General features: G+C 40.6%; 1 protein-coding gene across 1 annotated transcript in view; it reads left to right on the plus strand.

The window, feature by feature from the left end:
- tln2b (talin 2b) overlaps positions 1 to 12345 on the plus strand; it is a 69784-nt gene that overhangs the window by 17616 nt on the left and 39823 nt on the right. The window contains exons 2-6 of the mRNA XM_028431014.1: positions 9009 to 9180; positions 9270 to 9367; positions 9487 to 9616; positions 10278 to 10433; positions 10862 to 11004. Coding sequence (XP_028286815.1) covers positions 9045 to 9180; positions 9270 to 9367; positions 9487 to 9616; positions 10278 to 10433; positions 10862 to 11004 — 663 coding nt within the window. The 5' untranslated portion in view covers positions 9009 to 9044. The remainder of the gene's footprint in view (positions 1 to 9008; positions 9181 to 9269; positions 9368 to 9486; positions 9617 to 10277; positions 10434 to 10861; positions 11005 to 12345) is intronic.

The following is a 12345-nucleotide window of genomic DNA, read 5'->3' on the forward strand; positions in this document are numbered from 1 at the left end:
GCTCTTAACTTTTATCGTTCACTTTAAATGTTGACCAATCATTTATCATTCTGGGAGAGAACACGCTCCAGAAAGTTGTTTCATTGATTGACAGGAGAGAAAAGGTTCTCACTTAAATGCTCTCTCTGTGTATTGTGTGTCTGCCCGTCTCTGCACATGCATCTTTTTCACTGATCTTTGTAACATGACACACAGATCCCTTATATTCACTGTGTAGCTCTCCTCATAAAATGCTACATTATGTTTCTCTAGAACCTTCAACAACAATGTGAAACTGAAGTGACAGTTTCACAGAAAGGTACGCTCATTTTTCAGACACGCTCTATCAAAGTAAATCAGCCTACTCTCTTTTTCTGATTGATGTTTCTATCTACTTGTGACAGGGTAGCTGTAAGGCCTTGTGTATGATATTGTCATCCACATGGATAAACCTACCCTTCACATTGTCCCCCTCTATCTTTCTCTGACTGTCTACTTGACATTTGCTGTAAAAGGTGACTTAGATCACAGCAGAGTTTATCCCACATCCAGATGACCACTGAGGAAGTTTCAGCCCTGGACCTGAGGGCAGAGTGGAGGTGGCTGCTGCTGCTGCTGTCCAGCCTTATATGTCCAGGAAAAGGTGGGCACAGCAGCAGCTATGGCAACTGTGGGCAGAGCCGCTGATGTGGAAACAATGGGCCAGCAACATGGCCTGTCCCTGAACCTCCTCTCATGCAACAACATAGTTTTACTCAGCATCAACAGGGGATTTTATTTTTACAAAGACCACTTTGATATGGTTACAGATTACTATTTTGGTAAGGGCTGCTTTTTGTAATGCTCTACTAAGCCTACAAGAAAGTCTACAAGAACAGATAATAACACAAGATATGGTGCAAGAGAACCTAATACACCACTATTCTGATGTGTCAGCTTATAGTGTTCTTAGCTGAAGGTTTGCTCAGTGAAGCTCCTCCGTATGTATTCTTCCCTTACAGCATGCCAGAGGATATAAAATGCTGATAGAGTCCATCGGTCTATCACACTTGGAGCGAAGCCAGCGTATGTTCCATTCCACTGCTCTTGATACTGTAATCAGCATGCAAGTGGTAGTCGGCTGTCGGCCACTGAAGTATGAGAAAGAGACTCAGTGCTGGAGAGGCAGTGCAGGCAGGAGACTGAAGTCACCTGATCTGGAGGATTTGACAATCCAGCTAGAACATGTTGATCACAGGAGCCAGAGGTGTGAGAGTGTCATCTAATACTCATGATTGCTGCCCAGTGCAGGGTGATTCATTTTGAATATTTCAGTGTGTGACTTTGCATTAGCAGTCTAGTTGTGTTACTGCATGTGTGTTATGCACGCAAACTCCCACATTTACCTCTAACTGTTGTGCTAAAATCTCCACCATTAATTCTCACATGATTCGTTTCACAGTTAATCACATTTTTCTTATATTTTGTCAGTGTGTTCTAAATAAAGACATTTTGTGACAGTTTTGCAAGCTGCGTTTAGAAAGAAATTATTGCATCAGTTTGATGTTACTGTGGGAGGAGGGAGCAAGGAGGCTGATGTTCAGATACTGAGAGTAGGGCTGGCATTTTAATTGTGACCTTTGTAATTGTGATGCAATGATTTCACGAGGCGGGTCGGCCTTGTACTTACATATTTTTCCACTAATTACTGTCACATCTGTGGTGTTTTTTCTTGCTACTCCTTAATCTACCCATGCCCGTCAGTCTGTCTACATTGGATAAAATAGCATTTCAATGATGTGAGTGTATTGCTGGCACGCGTTCTGCTATCGCAGTGCATTGAGAGGAGGGTTTGAAGAATTGCTGAGAGGACGACTGACTTTGAGATGGTTTACTACTGAAATATCTGTGGTTGATTTTTGTTGTAAATAGTTGTATTCTGTGCACACCCTCAATTTGCATGCCCTGTCAATGTTTCAATGACATTGTTTTGCTAAGCTAGCATCAATTTGCAGATTCAGCAACAATAAAAGGTCACATATTAAACTTGAGATATGGTGGATTTGAAAAAAAGAAACTGAATGAGAATGTAGTAATACTGAAAGAGACAAAATCTTTAAATCAAACAATAAAGCTGCTGAAGTTTTCAAAGGTTGACTGAAAATATGTACTTGGGAAATTGTTCAGTGATGATTCCAGTTGAATCTTAGCTCAGTCAATGGCAATTTGGATTTTAATAAGAATATTATTATGGATGTCTCGATCTACCCTTGAACAGGCACTTTTGAACTAATTCGAATCTACTATAATGGATCATTACAAAGTATCAAAAATATTGTTTCACAAGCCTCAACAAATTAGACAGTGTTTGTTTGCTACCATGGTTACTGCCCTTTTTTATTTAAATAAATCAAGGTTAACATTAACCTTAAAGGTCCCATGTCTGTGGGTTTCAGTGCCATCCAGTGGTGAGGATGCAGACTGCAGCCAACTGAGTACTCTTGCCTTTTTTAACCAGCTCCTGTTCCAGCAGCCGCTGGTTAAATGTAACAATGTGTATGTCTCTCTCAAGACGCGCTCCATTGAAAAGGACCTGCTCCCTTATTGGATGATGAATGAAGGGTTCAGAATAAGTGAAGGACAACACAATGATTCATAGTTTAAGGTGTTTTTTTCACTAATGAATACATAATTATGATAAAATACAGTATATAATGCATTTTTTTTATCCCACCAAATCTAATGCAAAACATCTATAGTGTTTTGGGAGGTGGGTACATTTTGATGTTAAACTGACAAATTGAATGTATATCCAGGCAGTTTAGTTATGTTTAGCTTATTTCACTGCTTTTCCTTTTAAAGAAGGATGACTGACATTAAACAAAAGCAAAACAGATTTGCTGAAAGTCAGTTATTCTGAATGTAATTGTGAGGAATTAATGTTTCCAGGCTGAGCATGCTGAAGTGTGTTCAATCTGGAAACCCTCAAACCCTCCATATGGTATGCAGTCAGCGGTACATAATCGACAGACCTGTGTGGATTGAGTGGTTGAAGCCACTTGACAAACACCTGTTTAGGATTTTGTAGTCATAACAGTCATAAATACCACTATCACATTCCTAAATATGTTTCTGTGGCACGGGATAAATATGTAAAGACAAAAGAGAAATGTCAGGTTATTTGTTATCAATCCTTTGTATAGAGTTTACAAAAAGGAAACTTAATGCTTTGTTTTGCAAACTATTGTTTTGGAATGAAATTATTTTTAAATTCTAGTACCCTGAACTGTTGACTCCCTGTTTGATGTTATTACATCACTTGGTCTGTCAGAAACCAGATGTAGGCTAGTAGACCAGCATACTGTAAAATCTCAATAACAGATTTATGGCTAACAGTGTAGTTGACAAAGCTAATGAAATCATCATTGGCTGAATCTTTTCTTGTTTTGGACAGATGTGCATCCATCAGTATATGTAATGAAATAAAAATGTTTGGGCAACATCTGTCTGAGCCGCTCCCACTGAGGACTGGCTCAGGAGCTCAGTCATCCCACAGTCAGTACTGTGCTGAAGGACTAGCTCACTGGATGACTGACTGCAGCTGCTGGGTGGAGCTCTTCTGCTCTTGTAGCTGTTTCTGCCTCCATTTATTAGAAAGCCAGTTCTTCTCTAAATGAGGAATAGTTTGTGTGTTGTAATACTCACAGACTTCAAACATTGAAACCGATCCAATCCTCAATCCACTCTTATATTTCCCAATATATTGGCTAATTTAATGACTGCTGAATGACCTTCACAGATTTTAAGCCACTGCCACACACACAAGTATTAGTTGGTGCTATTGAATTTTAAGATTTAAGAAGAAACCACTATTGCACTGCTTCTGCTGTGGATCCTTTTGAAGCAGTGCTGCTGGAGGACGCTCTACTTCACTGGATATTTTTAGTGTAAGGAGAGCTCTCTCTCTCTCTCTCTCTCTCTCTCTCTCTCTCTCCTTGCAACAAGGGCAGGATTCATGATTTCTGTCAGTATCTATACCCATAAACTGCATTACAGTAGAGTGTGTCACCCCAGAGGGGACATTGTAGTCCAAAGAGTGGGTCTTAGCAGCAAGGTTCATTTTTAAATGTTGCTGAAAATTTACATTGCGTCTCTGAAGTGAAAGTATGGGTCCACTGCTTCATTTTTTTAATCAACAACCAATACTTGACTAACACTCTATTAAGTCAAATGATACAGTGCAAGGCTCTTATCATGTAAAAAGTCGATGATAGTAATCCTGGTGAAACTAAAATAGCGAGGGTCAGCTCTGCTTCAGCATGCTGTGTGATTAATTCATTTATGAAACATATGGAGGAAGTGATAAGGGTGGGGGTGAAATGTGACTTATTAATTATTTGACTTGTAGTCAGGTAGGCTCCAGATTCAGTGCTGCAAGGGCATGAGCACCAAAAGACAGACAGAGACGAATAAATGGCCTTTGCAAGGCATAAAAAAGCCTTTGGGAATGTCACATGTGACAGAGCACGTGGCTAAATGAACACAAGATGTGACATCATGTGTCACATTTTAACCAATAACATTAATGGTACCAGTAACCTGGCCATTGCCTGCCATTGTTTGTTATTCTGTATTAATTTGCCTGCCTATTGTAACATTTCATTTCCTTGGAAGTAGTATAGAATACATTTACTAGTTAGTTTGATACAAAGGTTGCAGACATACACTAAAAATCTGAAACTGTTTTATCTATACTAGATAGAGTGCTACAGCAATGTGTACTTGGACTGCCTGTTCCTGTGTATAGTTGGTGGATGTTTGAATGGGTTTTGAATGGTTGCTTTCAGAAATAATGTCATCCCTTAGTGTTGGTTTTCAGATGATAGGTTACTTTTTATAAATATTTAGTGGTTGACAAACTGTTTTCTGAGGTTAGACATGTTGACTTTCTCTTGTCAACTCCAAACCTCCAAATATTGTGTGTGTTTTGTAAAGTGTATCCAGACTTATGGACACTTTAGGGCTAGACTTGAACAATCTGAAGTTGTGATGTTGCCTTGTCCCCTCTTTCTCTCTGCTTTTAATCACCAGTGACTTTGCTTTATACACTTTAAAGTGTCCCTAGATTTTAGATTTTAGCCAGCCTTATGTAGCAACACTGTATTGTTGCATTATCTCCCCCCTTTCTAAAAGAATAAACCTCCTCCATCCATCAGTACTTTGTCAGCTTATGAATATTTGATTTTTTGCAGAGTACCATCATCATATTTTCCATAATGGCATTGTGATGCATCTACAGCTCTCATTTTGCTACTGATAGTATGCATTTGTTGTAAATCAAGCATGTCTGCTGCACATAATATATGTACCAAATACATATTAAAATGTTAAAAATGATAGCCTAACAATTACATCTTTAACATGTAGGTGATATAATATGCCTGATCATGGCATGGCTCTTCAATGTGAAATTTATATTAACATAGATTTATCTCCTTGCAATTAATTGCTGAATTTAAACACACGTCAAAAAAAAAAACCTTGCTGTCATGTGACCCACTGTTGGACAGGCTTTGAACCTCGCTTTCAGTCAAGACAGAAAAAAAATATATGATATTCATGCTGTCAATGCAGAGGAGGTGGAGGAGGGTGCTGGTGTGTGGAGCAGTGTAACATTTTCCCAGGGCACACATGCTTTAAGGCTGCTGTTCTCAACAGTTCTGAAAACTGCTGAGGTTAGAATTACTCTCAGCCCTCCATTCACACTACATGCTTAGATTACACAATAATAATAGTTCACCGGGCTGAAGATAATATGGTATAGTATGCAGCGACAGTACCTTCCTGCTGCTTTACTGACTGAGCTTTGGAGGGTTTTTTTTTAGTTGCATCACAGCTTGTAAAAATCTAATTGTCGTCCTTTTTATTGCTGTACAGTTGCAGCATAATCTACCTTTTATTCCAGAGTGTGTATTTTTTATTTTCACAGTAATTGCTGTGAATTACACACACAACTAAAGTGTGTAGGTAAACTAAGTCACATTTGTCTTCTGCATCACGATGTGTAAACACAGATGCAGCAGAAAGAGAGCAAAGGGCATCATTTTCTTTGTGATCTCAGTATAACAGGCTGACCTTGAAAATCTGAATATGATATTGCTGTCTGTCATTCTGCTGCTGTGGTTTTTGTTGTTACTGTTTTATTTTTCTGGTGGGTCAGGAAGGTTTCAATGGGTAATTGCTGTGGAGTAAAATGTCAAAGCCCACTGTGCTAAGAACACCAGCTGATCTTGGCTTTTGTTGCGTTTGTTCTTGTGTTTTAATCTCCATGTCGCTGGAGAAACAAACGCTGATCACATCATAACCACCTTTACTGATAATGTTCAGGTTTTTCTCCTCACTATGTCGTGTGACACTAGTGCAATAATCTCAGCAGATGTTGCTCTCAGGCTGGGCTCTGCTGCTGGTATTACAGTCAATCATTAGAGCTGTATCCTCTCCAGATGGCTCCTGCCTTGCCTGGTCTCTATTGAATTGTCCAGGTTTAGACTCCACTGTAAGCTGCACTCTGGCCATTTTCATGTCTTAATATTTGGAGTAGTAAACAAACCTAATTCAATGAGGTGCTCTTTTCTGGTGGTAGTTGTGGGAGGCAAAATTACATTTTAAGTCCACCCTAGTGATCTAGTAAGCGTAATAAAATTGAAGAAGATGAGATTCTACAGAGAGGAATAGAAGTGAGTTGTGTGTCATCCTTGCTTGAAAGCAGAGCTAATGAGGAGCTGGCTGCATTAAAGTGTTTGCACGAGGATCCTGGTGAAAAATGTTCTCTCACACTACTGTAAGCTCAGGGATTATCATTATCCCCCTGGGTTTCATCATGTGGTTTCTGCAGTAGTTACTCTCTGAAGTGACTGATGCTACTGACAACAGATACTAACCTGACTGTTGCTTTAGACAAACAGTAATCTTCATCAAATACTTGAGAAGCTTCCACAAAAATACAAATATTATCTATAAGAGGGAGCTGTTGTCCAGAATATAAACCTGCATGCTCTCTTGTAGCGTCACTCTGGGGGTCTTGGTCTAGACAAGAATATCTGCGAAAGAGCCGGATGACAAAACCTCAGTGGGGCTTCTCCGCCAGCTTGCATAGAGGGGAGCTCATGTGGCGCCATTAGCCCTTCTTCTTTGTGCTTGTCTTTTCCCACTTTGTATGAAGAAAAAGTCAAGGAAGGAGAGGAACCCATGGCTTTGACAGAGGCACTGTCACAAGCGGGCTCATTCACAACTCCATCATTATAGAAAATTTACTTCTCAGACCTTCTGTGCTCTCACTCAAAGGAGAGCTGTGGGTGAACTGTGAATTGTGAGCACAAAAAAACTCTTTGTTTCTGAGTGTGGCTGACGTCTGAATCGTGTCAGTGTGGAGATTTGAACTTTTGCCTTTATATCCGACTGTGGATAAAAATACTAAGGTTCTTGTGGTCCCACAGTATAATTTGAAAAACAGGATGGATGAAAAAATCTTTCTGATTTACTTCAGCTATTGATTCACCAAATTAATAATTGATTATTGCAGAAAATAATGAGCAGTTCAACATAAACACAGAGAAAAAAAACATTTTGCAGCCCTAGAACATTGTAAAATTATACTGGGAAACACTGTTGATGAATATATACTAGCCCTGACCTGTCAAGGCATAAACTCCTATGGTATCAAACACAGTGATGTCCTGTATGTTGTGATGTACGGCCTCTGTGGATCAGACCTATTTTTCCAGTACATCCCACAGATGCTTAGTCAGACAGAGATTTGATGATTTTGGTTTTTTTATCATACATTTATCATTGTGCAGGGATGCATTATCCTGCTGAAATAGGCTTCTTCAATCCAGCAATACTGTTATCATGAAGGAGTGTACATGGTATGAAAAAAAATGTCCACATGAATGGAGCCAAATTTTTACACAGAACATTGCCCAGAGCGTTACATTGCTTCTGCCCGCTTGCATTCTTTTCATCAGACCAGGCCAACTTGTTCCACCTTAATCCAGATCTGATGCCCATTGGAGGAGATTTTGGCAGTGGACAGACGTTAGCATGTAAACATTGACTGACGTGCACACAATTACAACAAATTGCTGTACAGTAGTAGGCACTGCTGTTGGTTTGGCTACCCTTCTTTCTCCATGCACATCAATTAGCCTTGGGCCTCCATGACCCTGTCACTGGGTTACTGTTTGTCCTGTTGGCTTTTTGGCCCTTGTCACTCACACTGGTGCTTAATCTTATTTTGTCATATTGTGGCTGATCAATTGTATTGATGGTTTAGCTTTAAAGGTGTCACAGAAAAGAATATTTGTTAAAGTAAAAACTAAATTACACATCCATAAATTGTTAAATAGGAGACAGAGAGCCTTTCTGGTGTGGATGACCCTATTGATCACTATCATCCCAGCCAAGGTCATAGGAGAGGAGAATAATTCTGCAGTACATGAGTCTCAGAATTGATTCACTCTAATTGCAGTATATGATAAAACGCCCACTCCCCTGTCTCCTGGTGAAGTCTGCTTCTGGAGGAGAGTGCAGACCAGCAGAAGAGCGAATAATGATGCAGCGGCGAAATGTGTTTTGACTCGTCCGGTGTTATTCTTTCAGATTGGAGAGATTTGCACTTTTTTATGCTGAAAGGTTATGTTTCTTGTCTTAGTTCAGCTAATTTTACATACACTGTAACCAGACAGAAGCTCCTTATGTGTTAACCCTTTACTGTCAGGCCACCTGGAGGGTGATGAGAATAACATACATTCAATTTCACAGGTAAAAGTGTCCCAGAGGAGGCAATTGTGATGATTTGTACGGAGCCCTGTGGTGTTATATCCTGCCTTTTATAGGCGTCATCTTCACACCTTCATGCCTGATTGTTTTATGTTTGGACAGTATGATAATGGCTGCCATAACATAGTCCATCTATTTGGGATATTAGCCAGCAGTTTGACTCACACACTCTGAACTTTACGTCATGTTTCTCTTTCTGTGTTTTGCAGGTGTAAAGGTCGGTAAGGCCATTAGATTAGACCAAGATGGTGGCCTTGTCATTAAAGATATGCGTGCGTCAGTGCAATGTGGTGAAGACGATGCAGTTTGAGCCATCCACCCCTGTGTATGATGCATGCAGAATCATCCGAGAGAGAGTCCCAGAAGCCCAGACAGGACAAGGTTGGAGGGTGACTGGTGAATGTAATTTACATAATGGAAATCTATGGCCTCTTTCATTTGCATGCTCTGTTTTACTCTGTGTATTTCAGCTTCTGATTATGGCCTCTTCCTCTCTGACGATGACCCGAGGAAAGGAATCTGGCTGGAGTCTGGACGAACCCTGGATTACTACATGCTGAGAAATGGAGTAAGATTGTGTAATATACTCCAGGGCTGAGAACTGTCAGTTTTTTGTGGGGTTTTTTTTGTTGACAATGATCAGCAGGGCTGGGGATGTCATCCTGCTTCCTCTCCTGTTTTTCTCAGGATGTTTTGGAGTATAAGAAGAAACAGAGGCCACAAAAGATCAAAATGCTGGATGGTGCAGTTAAAACCATCATGGTAGATGACTCAAAAACAGTGGGCGAGCTGCTTGTCACCATTTGCAGCAGAATAGGTAAGAATAGTCTCCGCTGTGTGAAACTCAGTCCTGTCAAGCCACCATCCAAAGTTTCAATTATTCATCTTCTTTTTTTTATTTTTATCTGAGGGGCACCACTTGACATCCTATTGAGTTGCATTATGGTACTATGTCATTATGTGCTCTCAGATTCATATTTGAAGAGCAGCTCTTCAGAGGATTCATGTACGCTTGATAAAGTCCTGATCATTTTTGTTTAGAGCACAATGAATGTGACTTATCAAGCTCAAACAAGCTTGTTCCTAATAAATGCCGAAGTGTTCTTCCTGAGGACCAGACCTCGCCATCCCTGAGAGCCACAGAGGTGTACCCTAAGCTGTATATTTCAATTATAATGGGCTGCTACCAAGCCTAATTGGGTGAGGAAGAGAGGGATGTGTGCCTGACAGATAGCTTTATTGGAAAATGTTTATTTAGAGTAGGGCTTTCTGCTTGGCTTCTTCTCCATCCTCGGCTCTTATTTAGTTTTCTGGCATTTTACCAGCTTTCCTTCACTTCAGTTTGAAAGCTGAGAAAAAGAGATAAAAGCCAGTGCAAGGGAGCTGCAGACATGGTTACTCTATCATGGCGGTAGTTATCATGGCGGCTTGAAGAATCTCCTCCCTTCTGAGAATTCTCTCCTCTGCTAACTGTTCAGGAATCACCAACTATGAGGAGTACTCCCTCATTCAAGAGGTGACAGAGGACAAGAAGGAGGACGGGATGGGGACGCTTAAGAAAGACAGAACCCTGCTGCTGCGAGACGAGAGGAAGATGGAGAAGCTCAAAGCCAAACTCCACACGGATGATGATCGTAAGTGTGCAACACAACCCCCTAGAAATGCTGTTGATATCTGGATGGCTTTACGTCAGCCTGACTCAACACCATAATCTGGACATATATCACTCACATCTAATTTATTGCAAGGACATGTGAAAGTTTAATGGAATTACCACTGTTATCTTTTTTCTGGAGGACACCAATTAAATTTTCAGACATGAAAATGTAACTTAAATGAAAATGAGCTTCCGTCTCAGCAGAAAATAATGCAAATGACACTCCTCATGCCTCGTTGAGATTTTCCCTCTGATGAATTTAGTAGATTGTCTGTCAAAGCTGATCCTTTCAAACTGCCCTGTTAGTTTCATCATTAGTATTCCACTCTGTTAATATATGATATAAAGTGAACCTCTGTTCATTTTGGCCCACGTGCTAACAGTGTGTGTGTATTGATTGCACAGTGAACTGGCTGGACCACAGCAGGACTTTCAGAGAGCAAGGAGTGGAAGAAAGTGAGACTCTGCTGCTCCGACGAAAGTTCTTCTATTCGGACCAGAATGTGGACTCGAGGGATCCCGTCCAGCTGAACCTGCTCTATGTTCAGGTAAAACCTTTTACAAACACATTGTGCTGTCACAAAAAAACACCCAGGCCAGCAGAGTCAGGGCTAAACAGGCAAGCATGTAAAATATTTAAGACTTTATTTGTAGTTTTTCAGAAGGCTCAGGAGACTTAGAGACATAGTGTTACTGGACTCACTGTCATAGCACACGTCTTACTTGTGTCTAGGCCCCGACAGGCTGGATTGTGGTTAGCTTAGATGTGGTCTAGACAGGTTTTTGATTCACAGAACACAATGGCACAACAATATTAAATGTGTGCATGTGAAGACAGAACTAAGGTGCCAGATGTTAAAAGCAGCATCTCTCTAAAAACTTTCTTTATTGGGTCTGATTAGAATTCATGTAATAAAAACTGGATCATACTATAGTATGAGCAATTATATTCTACTAAACTAAAACCATGACAGCGATTTTGTGCTTGTGACAGTACGACTAATCAGTGCCACGATTTATTACATTAGAGAAAACATGGAAAGCTGCTACCTTCAAAACTCATATCAACACAATATAAATGGCTAGATAGGTGAATTACATCAACTGAAGTGCCACTCTTTATGTAGTTGAGCCCCTCAGTTTGGACTCTAACACCTCTGTAACCAGGTCTTTCCTCACTGCACTCACCTCGGTGGTGGGAGGTTTCTCCTCTAACTCCTGACCTTAAACAGCAAAGTGTGAAGTGCCTGAATACACACACACACAGACAAAAACTGTACAGATGTACCCAGAGGGTTAGAAGAAGATGAGAGGGAAGAGTCACACTGTGCACTCACAGAAATAAATGCAAAACATTATTTGAAAAATGAATCACACAAAGATTGTTGAATGCTACCATACACAAAAAGCATCACTCACATTGCCTACAGTATATACAGTGTCTGAGATTGGTTGTATTCTTCTCATCTTTTTGGTTCCTGCTGCCTTGGGAGTTCTTAAATATGGCCATGAAAGACATCCAGTCATTCGCCCTCCTTGTCTGCTCCAGATGCTCTCCTCCCTTCTATCTGTCTGTTCCTGTTTTCGCCTCGATTTTTCTTACCCTCCATTTCCTTCCCCTCCACTGTTTGCCTGTCTCCACTCCCTCTCCATCTCTTACACATTTTGACATAGTGGCACACATCCCCACCCTCTTACCCTGGCACACATTACAGCACTGTGCATATCATGGTCTCCTCTCAACACAGACTCATATTTCCTTTCACAATAACAACTCCACCCCCCCGCCTTGCCTTTCCCCATCTATCTCTCTCTCCCTCCCTCCCGCTCTCTCTATCTCACACACACACACACACACTCTCGGATTGTTCCTCAGATCACAGAGACTC

The sequence above is a fragment of the Parambassis ranga genome, chromosome 19, assembly GCF_900634625.1.
Source record: "Parambassis ranga chromosome 19, fParRan2.1, whole genome shotgun sequence".
Taxonomy (NCBI): domain Eukaryota; kingdom Metazoa; phylum Chordata; class Actinopteri; family Ambassidae; genus Parambassis; species Parambassis ranga.